This window comes from Rhodnius prolixus, unplaced genomic scaffold (assembly GCF_049639745.1).
Source record: "Rhodnius prolixus isolate KJV_2025 unplaced genomic scaffold, Rpr scaffold_3, whole genome shotgun sequence".
NCBI lineage: Eukaryota > Metazoa > Arthropoda > Insecta > Hemiptera > Reduviidae > Rhodnius > Rhodnius prolixus.
In genome coordinates, this window is record NW_027411603.1 from 50,700,595 (window position 1) to 50,719,293 (window position 18,699).

At 34.6% G+C, this 18,699-nt stretch overlaps 1 protein-coding gene across 8 annotated transcripts in view; it reads right to left on the minus strand.

The window, feature by feature from the left end:
- puc (dual specificity phosphatase puckered) overlaps nt 1-18,699 on the minus strand; it is a 267,275-nt gene that overhangs the window by 163,191 nt on the left and 85,385 nt on the right. Inside the window, exon 1 of one of the 8 annotated variants that reach the window (XM_074124212.1) lies at nt 12,986-13,635. The exons of 6 other annotated variants lie outside the window; for them this stretch is intronic. Coding sequence is in view for 1 of the 2 variants with exons in the window: in XM_074124211.1 (XP_073980312.1) it covers nt 4,005-4,041 (37 nt within the window). In the remaining variant the exon portion in view is untranslated. Of the gene's footprint in view, nt 1-4,004; nt 4,174-12,985; nt 13,636-18,699 lie in introns of those variants that run through there. One more of the 8 variants, XM_074124211.1, reaches the window with a different exon arrangement.

The window sequence follows — 18,699 nt, forward strand, 5'->3', positions numbered from 1 at the left end:
ACAGACCTCGTATATCTAATTTAAAAGATGGTATGGAATGACGATTTCACTTGAATGGCACATTAGAGTGATGTTGAGAAAAGCCTTCAATCGTATTTTCCTCGGAAAATGACTTAAATCGAAGTTGTAGATTAACTTCGTTAGTCTCATTACTTAATTTACAGACCTCGTACAATTCACGTTTTTTAGACAGTCTAGAAAGTCTTCCAAACAGAGCCACTAGCAATAACCAGTTGACTGACAGAGATAATAAGCCAGAGAATCCAGAATTCCAGAGAGAGTCTTCATCATCTCAGATAGCCGCGCAGTATACGTGGATGATAACTAGACATTTCTCCTCTATTACTATGCTCGTACAGTATACAGGTAACCATGATAAAAAGCGATAATTCTTTCAAAGGAATTTCATCATTTTAAATACGTAGTAAAAAAAAGGATGACGAAATGTTTAAAATGGTTTTACAATCACTGGAAACGTGATTTTCCGACGTTATAAACTTTATAGCAAGGTTGGTATTTAGTGGAAACTGATAACAGTTTCCTTTCCTTGTCAAAAAGTTAACGGAACCAAAGAGAAATCAGTGTTACCACTACATCACCTTCCTTTACTATGAATTTTTGCTTTCCAGGTTTCTAATACATCAAAATGTAATCTTCAAACTGGGAATTCTTAGTAAATATTAATTAGCATCGGTACGGGATTATATTATTGGATAATAAGTAACTATTGCAGCGTGCAGTTTTATAAAAGCCAGCGTAGAGTGTTCATATTTTGCGAGCTAGTCGTCGTTTGAGGAGTTTTCTTCTCTTAGCCAGTTAAGCGTGTTCGACGTGTATACTCGTCAAACCAAATCTCCATTACGGTGCTTTCGACCTGTATACTCGTTGTGAAAAATATAAAATTGCCATTAACTACAAAAAAACTCGAAATTTTAATAAAATACAAATATTTGGTGGGATGTTTCCTTTATCTTACCAATAGAACTGCGGTGATAGTCAGCCAAATGATAAGTGGTTGGTACATGTTTGGTCTCCGCATTAGAGATTGGGAATTAGGCACACAAATAGAAACCCTTGTGCAATGCCCTTTTTTTTACCACTTAGACAGAGATTCAGACGTTTCAGTACGAGCATGATTTCATTTTGCACAGAATTCAAAGCTCCTTCGTCCCTAGTTATCTAGAATAATGCATACGTGAAGCGGTGCAAGATTTTTGAAATGCTCTGTAATCTCAAGCCCCAGAGAGATTGCAGAAAATGTCGCTTGCAGTGACTATTACGACTATTGTAAACTTTTGGTTGTTTTTGCCCTGCGCGTTCGACGTGTATACATTATCATTGATTTTAATTCCGCACACTGTGGGGAGTTTTTTAAATTAAATTCCGCGATCTGGATAGGAAGAAAGCGATAACGTTCCTGGTCTGTTTCCAAGATCTGGACTACCACGTTACCAATTTATAAAATTCTGTGAATTCATCCCTCTAAGTAGATAAGCACAGACCCTGTGGTTATAGACAATAAATGCACTGAATTGTAAACTTCTTGAAAAGTCTATTTCAACTGGGAAAAAAGATGCTGAAAAAAAATAAAATGAGAATTATTGAATCGATTTTCATGGAAATCGTGAAAAACGGCTTAATTAAAGTTTCACTTCCTAAATAAACGTAGTAGTTCAGCAGAAAACGTTCCATGAGCCGAAGCTTTTTCTTTTTATTTAAGATATTCTGTTCACCAGCACGTACGTTCAGACAGGAAGTAAATCATTTTTTTGGCGTCCCTTTTTCCAGGACTAAAAGAAATGTGGAAAAAACACGATTTGGCACGATCGATTTACTTATTTCCCAGGGTCGAGTACTCGATCTTGAAAAAGGATGCACCAAAAAACAGGAACCTTCCTGTTTAGGATGATTACGTGAAATAGAACCAATATAAACTGTTCAGGATGATGTGATGAGCATTTTTGGATACACAAAACGTGGAGAGTGAATACGCACGCAAAAGGAAGTTTACATGTACGTATGTAGTATATTTTTGTATGTAATCATCATATAAGGGCCTACATGATGATCATGATGATGATGGTGATGTCATCAGCCAACTCAGCATAACTGTACTGTATATAAGTTACATATTATATCCGCACAGTAAGGTGTCTATATATAACATGCTGACAAATAGGGGGCACAATGTAAGCTATGCGACATTACAAATACATGTAACTCAGACTACCACGCATTGGCACCAGTAACTAACTACACTAGCAAGGTTCCCTCTCCTCCCACAATGGCTGAATACCGTTATTAAATTTGATTAACTACGTCTTTTTTGTTTTTTTTGTAAACAAAAATTATTTAATATTAAACTAGTAAACATAATGATGTCATCAAAATTACGTCACTGACTAATTAGTGCGTAGTTAAGTTACATTAAAATTTTTCACTTAGATTTAAGTCCTAAAAGTCACAATATAACAAGAACTAGAATTATAGAGAGGGTCAGAAAATCGATCAGGAAAAATGATTCAATTAGTGCCCTCGCAGGACTTAGTTAAGTACACTAAGTCACAGAGTTTTGGGAGGGGGAAAAAACGCTGGAGCCGTTGCCGATAAAAAAATATATTTTTTGAAAAATTTTCAGTTCAGTATTTCCGGTTGAACAAAGCAATATTGTAGCATCCTCTAGTGGCCCTTACGCGAAATATCTAATCTCAATTATCTGCGATTTATATAAATGTGATTATACACAGGGTGTTCATTTTAAGACGTCTCAAATACATATCATGCTTAAACGGTTGATCTGAGCAAAAACAAAATGGTAGAGGAAAAATTTGTTGCCCGTCACCTCTAGTTTCAGAATATGTGACTTGATTTTAGATTCACGATCGCATAGGCGGCAGACGCTCGTCCAAAAGTAAAGGTTCGCGGTTGACCCCCATTTTCATATAAACAGTTTTAAAGAGTACAAAAAGAAGTTATGAAAGAAACCGGAAACCGCTGTTCGATATCTTCAAAATTAAAGGTGCTAGGCTATTTCGAAATCTGGTATTTATTAATCATATTTCAATTTCCCTTTATCAAAGAAAAAGAAGAGCACGCGATAGGTCATTTTTATGTATTTTTTCCATCCCCTTTCTACTGAAAATATTGCCAAGGCAGTAAAGCTAGTATTTTTCTTAATATCGGGAAATAAGTAGTTTTCTGAGTGATTTTTCTAAGAAAAATCAAATGTTAAGAGCTTTAGATGTTCTCAAGCATACACAACAAAATGGCTAAAAATTAATTTTACATCTGTTACGAACAAGAAGGTTTAATAATTATTTGGTAATTTTGGGAGAGTTGCGTTTAATTACCAAAAAAACTGGAAACCTCCTGCCACATATTTAAGTGATCAATATCTTTCATGTAAAGGATCAAATTAGATTCCTTAATTTATCAAATAATGCATTTTACGCAGCTTGTCAGATACAGACAGCAGTTGATAACCTCCTGTCTAACCTGGCTTGCGAGCCGGAGGAGGCACCTTTGAAGACACAATACATGCTGCACACAAGCTGCGCAAAGTGTATTATTTGATAAATTTAAGGAATAAGTTTGATCCTTTAAGTGAAAGATAAAGCTAGTATTTTTTTTCTAAATATGGGGAAATAAGTAGTTTTTCTGAGTGATTTTTCTAAGCAATAATCAAAAAGTTAAGAACTTTAAATGTTCCCAAGAATAGACAAAAGAGGTGAAAAAAGAATTTTACTTCTGTTACAAACAAGAAGAAAGAGCGTGGCTTTGTAAGTGGGAGATCATCTCCCAGTTCGAATCCCGCGTATGATTAAATTTTATTTTAAAAAAAATATTATGATGTATTAAGTATTACATAAGCGGGATATGCACTTCCTTTTTTAGTAAATGGAAACTTGAATATCTCACCACGAAAGCAGAACTTCCTCTCAGAACAGGATGTTAATTTTGATAACTAAACTACTGCAGCTTTGCGCCAAAAGAGCAACACTCACCCATCGCGGAGCTTAAGCACCTGATGCAGCTTATCATGATGAGCTTAATTTATTTTGTGAGTTCAGTTTTTCTCTCTTTCTCATCTAATTAAACTTAAATTTCTGTTTTGTTTTTCTTTAAACTAACGCACAGCACGGTTACAAAGTTAATTTATTAATAATAATTACAGAAGGGGGCCTCGCTGAGTAGAGAATTTTCCTTCTTATCAGGACCGTGATAACATTTACAGCTAGTTCACTAATCGCTCCCCACTGCTGCACTAATTGCAACATCTCTTATCTACTGTTTTTTTTTTAAACATGCAACTACCCCCCCAGATGCTCCTGCTATCTGATAATGGCCTCGGTGTAATCAACGAGAGAAAATGCGCTGCAAAAATTAATTTAAAATGAAAATAATCAGCTGATCACACTCATACGATTTCTTAGATCGTAGAATCAATGTGTCCCTCTTCCTTTCAGATCCTACCCTTAATATAATAAAAATTTCCAGAAAAAACATTTATCCAGTAAAAGTTGTAGATTTATTTTGTCTGTAATCACTACGCAGAGTTTAAAGAAAATCGTTAGCCGAGAGAATCCTTTAAAAAAATGACTTTAATTACAGGTGGCGACGATTCAAACTTCTCTCTAGACTTCTCTAGACAAACGATCTAAAGCAGGGGTCGCCAAACTTTTTTCGATCATGGACCCCCCCTATATAATTTTTCAGAAATCTCCATCGACCCCCCCATAAAAGTAATTTTCAGTTAATTAAAAATAGAACTATCTATTAGGTACTGTGTTTGTACAATTTATTTTATGATTTTAAACATTTTGTTAAAGTAATTTTACATTGTGTAACAAATAGTTTTATCAAAAAATATCTTAATGTTGAAATTTAAATACCTTAATATTTATTAGAGGCGCCACGGTAGCCCGCGGTTAGAGGCGAGACCTGCGAAGCTAATATGTATTGTGGTACTGGGTTCGATTCCCGGTCTTGGGACATGGATTTTATTTAATGGTTAATAAGAGAAATTTATAGTAAAGTATGTTTGCTAGTCGCCTCCGTCCACGACACCAAATTGGTAGTTAGACGTTAAGCCCCGCCTGAAATATTTATTAGTAAAAGTAATCGCCTATTTTTTCAGGCGGGGCTTAACGTCCAACTACCTTTTACTAGGTGTCGTGGACGGAGGCGACTAGCAAACGTACTTTACTATTTCTCATTTAACCATTAAATAAAATCCAAGGCCAAGAAGGGGAATCGAACCCACTGAACCAACAATACATTTTAGCTTTGCGGGTCTAGCCTATAACCGCCTAACATACTTTACTGTAAATTTCTCATATTAACCATTAAATAAAATCCAAGGCCAAGAAGGGGAATCGAACCCAGTACCACAATACAAATTAGCTTCGCAGGTCTCGCCTCTTAACCCGCTCGGTTACCGTGGCCCTTAATATTTATTAAATAATAAGTAATTATAAATAAGTAAAGTAACTACAGTATTGCTTCTTAATTAATGGAGATGGGTGTGCTCCTAGTGTTTCTTTGCAAGGTTCCGCTATATTGGGTTCGAAATTGTTTTTTCTTCGACCCCCTGGCTAAGATCGACCCCCTACTTTAGTTAAATAGGCCTCCGGGGTCTTATACAGACCACTTTGGCGATCTCTGAACTAAAAGTCTCACTACAGAAAAAACGACTTATCCTACACCATGATACTGAAGTCCTGCCTGGACTTAAGGAGGAATGGAACTTTGGGGCCAAACAGCCAAAGCTTCCGATATCTACAAGAATCTAATCCTTCCAGTCGAAAAAACACTTTGTCGAATCGAGCTAATGCTCCCCCCCCTTACTTTGTATCCGAGATTTCTCTTGTTCCCCTATGTTTCGGAAGCTGTAAGATCACGTTACATTAAAGTCCAAACTACAAAATTACCTTACATCCTAATTCTCTCGTATCCCAACTGCCTGGGAATCCTCCCAGGCGGTTGAAGCGCAGGTGGCCACGAGCGATCTTCTGAATGAAGTAAGTGCCAGTCGACAATAGTGAACTGTACCACTTTGGGAGTTTCACCAATGGGGTGAATACTCTCCTCATGCTTCATATATCTATTCTATGTATCATGGTTGTATCAGCTTCACTTATTGCAGAAATATACTGCAGTTATTTACTTTATTTACAGTGAAAGTATATAAAGTAAAAAAAAATACAGTGGATACACAAACTCAACAAAGAATATAGAAACTTTTATAGACTGTCCTATAATTGCCTTATTAGGATCATTTCCGGCCCTATTTAAATATTTAAATTTCTAGTTTAAAGAAAGCTCACTTAATTTGGAGTACCACTTTAAAGAAAAGGAATTTCCTTCCTTTGTTAAGATAGGAAAAAAGGGAAAATAGATTATTTCCTTTGTCTCTGATTTTTCCGTTAATTTTCCACACAGAAATGAGCCACTCAGATATGAGAGATGAAAGCACACTTGAATACGATTTTTAGTATTATTATAATAATAATATTAATTACAGTATTTTATTAGTAATTATCATGCACGAATAACAAACAAGGTTTAACAAGGCCGCCTTGGCACGCACAGCTTTCGCTGCATGATCTAATATCGTTAATAAATAAAAATCATTAACATATTAATGATTTTTGGAATAAAAATTATTGCTTTATTGATTATTGAATAAGTAAACTAGGTGATTTAGGGAATGTACTACAAGCAAGTTACATTAAACATTAAACAGTCTAGAGTCGTATCTGCAGATAGAAAATGTAAAACAAATTGCATACTTGCAAGAGAAGCATACAAATGGGCTGTTCAAGAGGTGCATCTTAGTAGTTCTATTTGGATCGAATGGAGGAATCCGGCATACCTACGTACCTATATCTTTTCTTTTTTAATATTATTCTTATTTTAAACTAGTAGACATAGTAATCATGTTAGTCAACAACTATTATTAGAAACACTTTCCTTGGTTAAATTCGATTTAGGTCTCTTCCGGAAGATGAGCGGGTAGACTTCGCTTCGTCATACGGTCTTGAGACTCGTATGTTATTAGGAGGGGTTAAATTTGTTGATTAAATTACATCATTAATGCAAATTCCACAATGACGTTATGAGGTAATGAGGTTCTTTTTTTTCTGAGGTAAAAAGTAAAAGTAGGGCCTATTATTTAAGGCGGGCATTACAATCTAACTACCGAATTAGGTGTCGTGGACGGAGGCGACTAGCAAACATACTTTACTATAAATTTCTCATATTAACCATTAAATAAAATCCAAGACCTAGACACGGAGGAATCGAACCCTCTAAACCAACAATATATCTTAGCTTTGCGGGTCTAGCCTATAACCGCCTAACATAGTTTACTATAAATTTCTCATATTAACCATTAAATAAAATTCAAGGCCTAGACCGGGGGAATCGAACCCACTAAACCAACAATACATCTTAGCTTTGCGGGTCTAGCCTATCAACGCCTAACATACTTTACTCTAAATTTCTCATATTAACCATTAAATAAAATCCAAGACACGGGGGAATCGAACCCACTAAACCAACAATACATCTTAGCTTTGCGGGTCTAGCCTATAACCGCCTAACATACTTTACTATAAATTTCTCATATTAACCATTTAAATAAAATCCAAGGCCTAAGACCAGGAGGAATCGAACCCACTAAACCAACAATACATCTTAGCTTTGCGGGTCTAGCCTATAACGGCCTAACATACTTTACTATAAATTTCTCATATTAACCATTAAATAAAATCTAAGACACGGGGGAATCGAATCCACTAAACCAACAATACATCTTAGCTTTGCGGGTCTAGCCTATTAACCGCTCCGGCAAAATGTGGCACTTTTTTCTTTTTCTAAGATCACTGGCACCTGGCGCTTACTCTCTCGTTACTGACAACACTATCCATCAGCGGCTGATAAATAGCTCCTAGGAAGAGAAAATCTATGGGACTAGATTCGAAGCCGTTATCTCAGAGCGTAGGAATCCAATACTGTGTGCTAATCCGTACCCTATCTCTTATTTTTATTGTTCTTCTTAAGGGACGCACCACAGCTGAAACAGCGCGCTCATCTAAGTAAAAAAAATAGCATTTTTTTTTAAGTTGTATATTTTTCTTCAAGCTTTTTTTTTAGGCTCAGGAGGCTTTAAACCGGATATTTCGATAACGGAAATTAGACATGATTGCCAAAACTTCCTTTCTAACTAGTAAGCGAATGTAATCACTGAAGATAATATATTCCCCATTCCCCAATCTAATTAATCACATTCCATAATAATCCACAATTAAACCACTTAATGTGCAAATAATAGAAAATAAGCAATTTACAATAATGGTAATTTAAGGCGTTAAAAATTATATTAGCCTACAACCTTGTAACTGTTCTAATTGCGGCCATTATCAACCGTTCCTACACTATCAACAGAGAAAACTACACTTTTAATGCTAATTATATGGTTCGTATTTTTACAAAAATATAATTAATTAGAAAGCAGCTGATTTTATGGGGGGGGGCCACTTTTTTTAAGAAAATAAACAATTTTAATTAATAAAGGAAAGTTATTTGGCTTAATGGGTTAGCGTGAGATCATGGGCTCGAATCCAGCTGCCGGGTCATAGATTTTTTTTTTTTTTTTTTTGTAGGAGCTTCAAAGTGATGCGGGCTACGACAGTAGAAATACCGATTTGGTTTAGAGAATCTTAGATTTTAGAGGAAATCTTACAGTACCGTGGTACATCCGGTTGCCCGATTTTTACGCAAAAAAAAAATTATATTTATTTTAATTTTTATATAATTTTATTTATTTATTTATTTTTGTGGGTACTGTAGACACATACATACAAAACAATTTATAGTTCAAAAAAACCTCTTTTTCAGACTCAATGGGTCTTTAAAACGGTCACTTCCGGCGGTAACTCAAAATCGGAAGTATTAACGAATAGAATACGTAATAGAAGAAAGTAACAAACAATTGTAGTTAATAAATTTTTTATTACGTATTAAAATATAATAAAAGTAAAGAATTATTATATTGTTAGAGTTGAAAATAGACATTACGTAAGTGTGTTTATGCAGTAGGTTGGTGTAGAGAGCCAAGACTTGTAGCTCCTTTATATTATCACCTTTATATTTAGATTCCCAACTTGTCTACAGATCTCCAACCGAGATGCTCTCTTAAATTGTTTCCAGTTACTATTTCTGTTTTTCTCACTATTGGTTTGTTTTTGTTTTTCTTTTCTTTAAGAAGTTTCTTAACTTTTTTATTTTAATGCAGTTATAAAAAGGATAACGTCAATATTTTCTCTAATTAAATTGAACTTTTCTTTTTATCATACTTTAAAAGAAAATAAAAAATATCTACTGAGAAAACTTACAAGAATTTTTCTTATCACAGTTTTTAAAGTAATTAAATTTTACATGAAGCTAACAATTTGTACAAAAAAGTTTTTGATTTTAATAATAATCATTTTTAAAACGTGGTTAGTTGCAGAGTAACAGTTAATACCTCCGATATCTTCAAGTACTAACAATTCTAAAACAATATATTGCATTAAACGTAAACCCAAGATAGCCGAGCGGTTATAGGCTAGACCCGCAATTCTAAGATGTATTGTTGGTTTAGTGGGTTCGATTCCCCTAGTCTGCGCCTTGTATTTTATTTAATGGTTAATAAGAGAAATTTATAGTAAAGTATGTTAGGCGGTTATAGGCTAGACCCGCAATGCTAAGATGTATTGTTGGTTTAGTGGGTTCGATTCCCCTAGTCTGCGCCTTGTATTTTATTTAATGGTTAATAAGAGAAATTTATAGTAAAGTATGTTAGGCGGTTATAGGCTAGACCCGCCATTCTAAGATGTATTGTTGGTTTAGTGGGTTCGATTCCCCCGGTCTAGGTCTTGGATTTTATTTAATGGTTAATATGAGAAATTTGTAGTAAAGTATGTTAGGCGGTTATAGGCTAGACCCGCAATTCTAAGATGTATTGTTGGTTTAGTGGGTTCGATTCCCCTGGTATGCGCCTTGGATTTTATTTAATGGTTAATATGAGAAATTTATAGTAAAGTATGTTAGGAGGTTATAGGCTAGACCCGCAATTCTAAGATGTATTGTTGGTTTAGTGGGTTCGATTCCCCTGGTATGCGCCTTGGATTTTATTTAATGGTTAATATGAGAAATTTATAGTAAAGTATGTTTGCTAGTCGCCTCCGTCCATGACAAAAAATTATCATTACCTTACTTTAAAATTACACATGCACTAAACTTATATAACCTTTAAACAATTTTTATTTCATTATTTAAATACAAAAAAAAAGTTTTAAAATTCATCACAATTTTGAATGGCACCCACATTACACAGCATCTAACATCACTCCGTCAGCAAGTGTAGCCGCAAGACAGAAACTTAAGTGAAGCCTAATTCTCTCTCTCACCACTATACTGATTAATCAATCCCTAATGGTGATTGAAAGTTCGAAACTTCTCAGGGATGCAATAAACATGCGCACTATGACGTATAAAATCAAAGACTAAAAAACCATTCTTTAACGTTAAGCAGTTCAAGCTATTATAAGGTGCCACTTCAATGTGGCTTTAAGCTTCTCAACTAAAAAGTAATGAGCGAAAAAAATGATGTCGTCAGAGAAGGATCCTATACAAATTGTAATTACCCTGTGAGTTTGAGTGATGTAATAATTCTAATATATTTATAGGAATAAATTTTTAAAAAAATGCAAGTAAGGATATTTTCCAAATAAGGCAAAAAAGTGGGGGAAAACTGCAAGTATACAAAACTAAAAAAAGGAAATTTGAAAAATCAGCAAATAATAAATAATTTTTACAATGAAATTAGTTCATTGCTTGTCCTAAATTATTTATACAAAGACTGTACTGGCTCAAGAATTAATAAATATTAAGAAATTACGAAAATAAATGTTAAAACGGAAATTGTTACGAAATAAATGAGCTGCAGCCGTTTTCCGGCTGAAAATTATTTTTTAAAACGCTAAGGAATTCCGAAGCTGAGCTTTAAAACATTTTTTCTCTCCTTTTATTCTTTATTATCCCTGGATAATGATTTCATTTTTGAAGAGTCTTTCAGCGAACTGCAACTGTAAGCTTCCGGATTGAAGGAAAACATAAAACTGAAGGTGCAACTTGAGGTGGTTAACCTAGGCCTCCAGCTGGAGGAAGGGGATGCTGATTACTTGTCAGTCCAACTAGGGTTCTTTTTTTAAGTCCTGGGTATTCCCTCTTTCTCCTGAACGCTCGAGTTCTCTGGACTCCAGGTGCCAAAGGTCTAAAATATCCCAACTAAAGATTACAACCACAATTAGAAAGGATATCTCCCGCAGCCGTCACTAAACTGCACCTGAGAGAGATGTAAAACAGAACCCTAAAAGTGCCTAAGACCAGATTGAGTCGTGATGGGTCCGAGTAAAGTTCCCAGGAGAGTTTGTAACATTTGCCTTGAACAGCAGAAGCTAGCGGCGTATTGATGGGGGCTTGTGCGTTGCCGATGGACTGGGTTAAAGTGCCAAGAACTTCAAAGACCATACAAGGCAGTGTTCCCTATAGGATCTTCGCCACTTTGTCAGGATTCTTGGCCAACTCCATAGCCTTCCCAGATCGAGCAAAACATATGACCTAAAAGAAAGAGTGGCTCCCTTGGGTGCAGAGTAAATGGGAGCCAATAAAGTGGACCAATGCGTGATAAGTACAGGAGATTGCCTGTGGGTTCGCCGAAACCAGCATACCTTGCGATACAACTGCATTAAATTGAGAAATAGATATACTTTAAATTAGAAAAAAATCTCTCTGTTTTCAAATACCACCACCGGAACCACGTCATACCGGAAATGCTACATTACTAAACCAATGTTCTAATTTTAGTGTTTTTTTTTTTTCTCAAAAATATCTCAAACTTATTTTTTCAGAGAAAATTCATTGAAAGGTTCTGAAACAGACTTCCCTCTAACGTCTCTCTTTAAGGTATAATGTGTGACCTTATCACTTTTGAAACATTAATAATAATTAAATATGTATTTAAATACTAAAATATAAAAAAAAAAGATAGACCGGAAGTGACACCTATAAATTTTTACCGATTTTTTCCCCGCCAAAAATTTTAGCATTTAACATTAAACCCCCTTAACTAAGCAGGAGGCTCCATGAGGACTTGATTCTCCTCTACAGGTGCCAGAAAAATCTGGGTAACACCAATGAAATGTCTAACCAAAATTCCACATTAAAAAAAAAAAAAAAAAAATCAAAAACACCGGAAACGTTGCCGTCTGTAATGGACGACCAAACTTTTCAAGATATCTGTAATCTACTTTTGCAAATAAAACCATAGGGGTTTTATATATGAACTTGAACCTTAAACTTAGTGACTATCATTTTTTTTTAAATTGAATTATTCCCCCCCCCCAGGTACATTGATTTTTAAATAGGGGATCTGGGATAGTTGTGACGTCACGCTTTCTTTAAAAGTTTCACTTCTATGTGGTGAACCGTGTACAATACTAAATACGAAAACCATCTTTCTAGTCTAAATACTAAAAGAGAAGGTAAATTTAATTACGTAAGCCTCCCTAGTGAGTGTTTTAAGAAAAAATGTTTACCTTGGTAGTGATTTTGAAGGGAAATTAACACGTAATTATTGACGTCATCAGGGCGATTTATTTTATTCTTTTGTAACACTTTCCCAAATTTATAATACTGTAAATATTATATGAAAACTTTTTTTTTTAAAAGAAAATTTATTAATTAAATCTGTGAAACATTTGCGAATTGTTCACCGCCCCCCCCCCCCAAAAAAAGATACGTTATCAATATTTTGATAACAGTGATAATATTTAGTAAAGAGGTGGTTCGTATTTAAATAATACACTATAAATAGAACAAAATTTAAATCTGATAATAAATTTAATAAAAAAAATATTTAATAGAACTGATTACTGACCTGTCAAGTCAGCAAAATTATGGAGTAAAAACTGGTACAATCTAGTTGTTATTTTTCCTTGACGAGAATTTCTTTTTTAGTTTTTCTATACTGTACAGGTTTTTCTATAGTTTTTCTAAAGTTGGAAAATGCCGAGGAGCCATTATTTATTGGATTATTAATTTGTTCTCAATTATTCTATAAAAAAGCCAAGTGTAAATTTTTAATATTTTTTTCGTAGATTTTTTAGTAAACATCTTGGTAGTTTTTTACTGGAATCACTCCTAGGTGGCACTGTAGTCATTTTTGATTTTGAGATATTTTTTGTTCTTTTTTATTTTATTTTTTTCTGAACACAATAAAAGAACTTTAAAAAGCACTTATTTTTGGTCGCTTTAAAGAGCACACAATTTTATTTATTATTATTAACGGAACACCAAAAAAATAAGTAATAATAAACTAATTTAATTAAATTTTATTCATTGAGTCTGTTACTCGTTTTCATTGAATTTATTTCTAAAATTTGGGCACCATCGTTGATTATTAATTGAAACATTTAGGCTTTAAAAAAAAAAAAAAAAAAAAATGTAAACAAATCACACTGACGTCAATGTTCACAGCTTGGCGTACAAAGCTTGACTGAAAATACTGTTCCCGTCAGTATTGTGGTCAGTGAGTCATACAACTGGCAGTTGTACACCCAAATGCCCCCACCACAAACTTAGCGAACTCCTGCGCCGAGCTGTTTCTATCTCTCCTGGTATATACTCTCTCTCTCCTGGGAGTAAAATACCTTCATTCTCTCGTACTCTCTCACATAAAAATCCTTTCTCTCGACATCAAAACACAGAACAATACGGTAGCTATTTTCTCATGCTTTCTCTTTTCTTCTCTACGCACGCACGCACTCTCTCTCTCTCTCTCTCTCTCTTTGTCACTCACAGCGCACCGCGTGTTTCTGTACGGTATGTTCCCGAGCCAAAAGACTTGCTGTCTTTTCTTTTCTTCCTGTATTCCTGTGAGCGTAAAATTTTCTTCTTATAACTGTTTTCTGTCTGGACAGCTCTTTCTTTACACCCCTCTTCTTAACTTCTTATTACTGGGTAGGGTCCACATTTAATATTGGTTAAAGTCTACAATCGCCTAAACACAATAACTTTTCGCTAAAATCCTTTTTTTTTTAAAAAGATCTGGTGAGAACTTTCAATTGACAATCTTTTATTGTTTAATTACTTATTTATTATTAATTTATTAATTATTAATTTAGTCTAATTTTTGTTTTTTGTTTTTATAAATAAAATTTTGCTAAAAATATAGTCGCTTAAAATTAAGACCCGCAAAGCTAAGATGTATTGTGGTACTGGATTCGATTCCCATGGTCTAGGGCCTTGAATTTTATTTAATGGTTAATATGAGAAATTTACAGTAATTATGTTAGGCGGTTATAGACTAGACCCGCAAAGCTAAGATGTATTGTGGTACTGGATTCGATTCCCCCGGTCTTATGCCTTGGATTTTATTTAATGGTTAATATAAGAAATTTACAGTAAAGTATGTTAGGCGGTTATAGGCTAGACCCGCAATTCTAAGATGTATTGTTGGTTTAGTGGGTTCTACTCCCCTGGTCTGCGCCTTGGATTTTATTTAATGGTTAATATGAGAAATTTATAGTAAAGTATGTTAGGCGGTTATAGGCTAGACCCGCAATTCTAAGATGTATTGTTGGTTTAGTGGGTTCGATTCCCCTGGTATGCGCCTTGGATTTTATTTAATGGTTAATATGAGAAATTTATAGTAAAGTATGTTAGGCGGTTATAGGCTAGACCCGCAATTCTAAGATGTATTGTTGGTTTAGTGGGTTCGATTCCCCCGGTCTAGGCCTTGCATTTTATTTAATGGTTAATATGAGGAATTTATAGTAAAGTATGTTTGCTAGTAGCCTGCGTCCACGACACCTAATTGGTAGTTGGAAGTAAAGCCCGCCAGAAAAAATAGGCAATTACTTTACTTTAGTCGCTTAAATAATATACTTGGTCACTTTAAAGGTATACGTTTCGGAAAAATTCTAAAAAAAAACTGATGGAATTTAATCATTCATCAATTTGAAAGGAAGTGAAATCATTAACAGTATTAAATAGGTGATAAAGCCCCATACAATTACACGGAAAGTGTACTTTAAGCTGTAGCCCCAAACAACCCCCACTTTGCCCTAAAGATTACCTACCTTCATTTATCCCCAAAGTGGTGGCCTTAATTGAATATTTCCCCGGAAATAGTACATAGTTTAAAGGAAATCATCCCCCCCCCAAAAAAAGACCAAAATTCCATCCCCTTCTTTCTGGAGGCGAGCTCCGGAGGACTTCGAAGGTAATGGTGCCCTTATCTAGAAGATTACAATTCATCGTTTTTAGGTGACTGATTCATTAATCCAAAAGGGAGAAACAGTACTGTCAATTTAAATCATAATTTTTGGTTTATTTGCCAAGCTATCAAGCCAAGAGCTTGTTAACAATTAGGTATAACCTTTTTTTACATTGTTAACAACCCTGTACCTAAACAGTCACGGCAAAAGGCACCCCCAGCCTTTGATGCTGACAATGAGAAAAACAAATTATAATTGTTAATTGTTATAATAAGCACAAGCCCTGGAGATGACCTGGTTCCTAGATCGAAAGCTTGGCCAAAAAAATTACAATAAATTATGACTGAAATCGGTAATAATCTATCTTCCTTGATGAATCAATCACCAAAAAAATGCTTGACAATATTCTAAAATATCAAATCCATCACTACCAGCCGCTAAATGCGCGTACCACAATCTCTACAGCTTGTCAAAACATGTCGTATCTAGTTAGGGAAAGAAACTGGCCAAAACGCATTAACTGCACATTCCAACAGGTGGTAATTGCACCCTTTCTTCGCCATATTCTTAATATTTAAGGTTCCAACATGGGATGATGACTCATAGTCCAAAGTCCATTGTGCTATTAAAGCCATTCTTAGTAAATTCAAACGGCAAAAAAGTACACCACGATGTGCATTGACTGAGGCAAGAGTCATTTATCAGAGTCACACGAAATATAATGATCGTCCATTATTACATGCAGTTCGTAAATAAATAAATGATTTCATGTTATACAAAATGTAGTTCTTTTGAACTTGGTCGCGCTATAGAAAGAGAATTATTTTAAAAATAGGTCTTATCATGAAAAATGAACTGTGAAGGGTTTGATAACCTCTCCCTTTTCTTTTATGAACTTCATTCTTGGAAATTTTCAATTTTCCGGGATGAGAACAAAGGAATTTGGGATATTATTTTTGAGGAATCTCGGAATTTTACTCTAATTCATCGTCAGGGATTACCTTTTCGATAAATATCCATATGCACGTTTTATGTTAGGATTATTGCGCGTAATATGCACGACGAACAGCTGATTGCCCACGTATGTTTCATTCCAGCCAAATCTACGGGTACTCTATCGATAAATAATTACATTGAATTAACTAACTAAATGTAACCAGTACAAAATGATTAAATCTGCGAGATTTAAGTTGTTAAAATCAATTTTAACTATCTTCGAGGATGAGATCGAAAAGTAAATCGATTTATAACAGAGCAGATGTCCTGAGAGAGAAAATAGGAAATGGTACACCTTATAAACATAACAACTGAACCCCTTCTACCTGCACCTAACTGGACTGGACTATTAGCGACAGGTGAAGCTTTTTTGAATTAGTCGGAATACTTTCCGGTTAGGTACTTCCGCCAACAGTAAAAACAGAACTCATGCAATCAACAGGTACATTCTGAAAATCCATGTTGAGATCTATTGTCTTTTTTTTCTTTCTGAAATTTAGGTTATTAAATTTTCTATAGACTTGGGATTTTTACTAAACGTTCTGAGTAAACATAAAAAATTGTCAGTGAGAAATAAAGAAATAATGAAAATAAGGCGCTAATATCCACAGTCTTAGATGCGCCCTCCTCAAAAAAATTAATAATAATAATGTATTTTTAATTAGGCTCTTAAAATTTACGTAAATTCGATAGATTTCCTAATTTATAGGAGCTCTCATTGTTCAGTGATGCACAGCATTGTTTGTTGCGAGAGAACACTGACCTGGGGCTCGCAAAGCGCAGTGTAAATTCCGGGCGCCAATAATAGATGCTGATTAAATAAAAAAAAAAAAAATTTAGGTCATTCCAGCTAATTTACTAGAACTAGACAAGAGCTTGTCAGCTAATGTAAAATTATACCAGGAAAGCAGACAACCTGTAGTAGATATGTGTATGGACGTGATAAAAAACAAACGTCCCGTTTATTTAAATAACTGTAACCATTGTCTTAAACAAGGACATTTAGCTCTTTAAATTAAACATGTTTCTACTTTAAATAAAACTGAATCTTTATCTGATAATGAAGGGAATGATAAGGCTAAAATTGAGTACTCTAGTCAAAATAGAATTTTAAAGGAATATTAATTTAAATGACGAATTGTGCCATTAATTTAAATTAGACAAGTGTTCGAAGGCTATTATAATTAATTACGACTATAATTTTACTCGTATAGTATTTTTAAAAATTAAAACGTCAAATTTGATGAATCAATTAATACCTAACAGGATAACAGACATTGGGTTCGATTCCCTTAGTCTAGGCCTTGGATTTTATTTAATGGTTAATATGAGAAATTTATAGTAAAGTATGTTAGGCGGTTATAGGCTAGACCCGCGATGCTAAGATGTATTGTTGGTTTAGTGGGTTCGATTCCCGGTCTCTAAGCCTTGCATTTTATTTAATGGTTAATATGAGAAATTTATAGTAGAGTATGTTAGGCGGTTATAGGCTAGACCCGCGATGCTAAGGTGTATTGTTGGTTTAGTGGGTTCGATTCCCTGGTCTAGGCCTTGGATTTTATTTAATGGTTAATATGAGAAATTTATAGTAAAGTATGTTAGGCGGTTATAGGCTAGACCCGCGATGCTAAGATGTATTGTTGGTTTAGTGGGTTCGATTCCCCCGGTCTAGGCCTTGGATTTTATTTAACGGTTAATATGAGAAATTTATAGTAAAGTATGTTAGGCGGTTATAGGCTAGACCCGCGATGCTAAGATGTATTGTTGGTTTAGTGGGTTCGATTCCCCCGGTCTAGGCCTTGCATTTTATTTAATGGTTAATATGAGGAATTTATAGTAAAGTATGTTAGGCGGTTATAGGCTAGACCCGCGATGCTAAGATGTATTGTTGGTTTAGTGGGTTCGATTCCCGGTCTGTAGGCCTTGGATTTTATTTAATGGTTAATATGGGACATTTATAATAAAGTACGTTTGCTAGTCGTCTCTGTCCACGACACCTAATTTGGTAGTTGGACGTAAAGCCTGCCTAAAAAAAAAAATAGACAGTTACTTTACTTACTAATTTTCAATGCTCTATTATTGTCTATTGTCTAGTCAGAATATTTGTCAGTTAATACCCCAGACAAACTTAACACTTCATACAGTATAAGTTATCGCAAAATATTTTTGGATAATAGACATCTAGGCTACAGTTTATAAATGCAATATTGAACGGATTGATTAACAGAATTTTCGTTATTTCTTCATTTAATTGAAAGTGTAAGATCTACAGTAATATTGCTCTTTCAGACTGCTTCGTGGAAAATCTAGAAATCATTTCTCGCAATAGTTTCATGCACATGCCTTCAAGAATCCGGGAACTTTCTTTGTTTTTTTT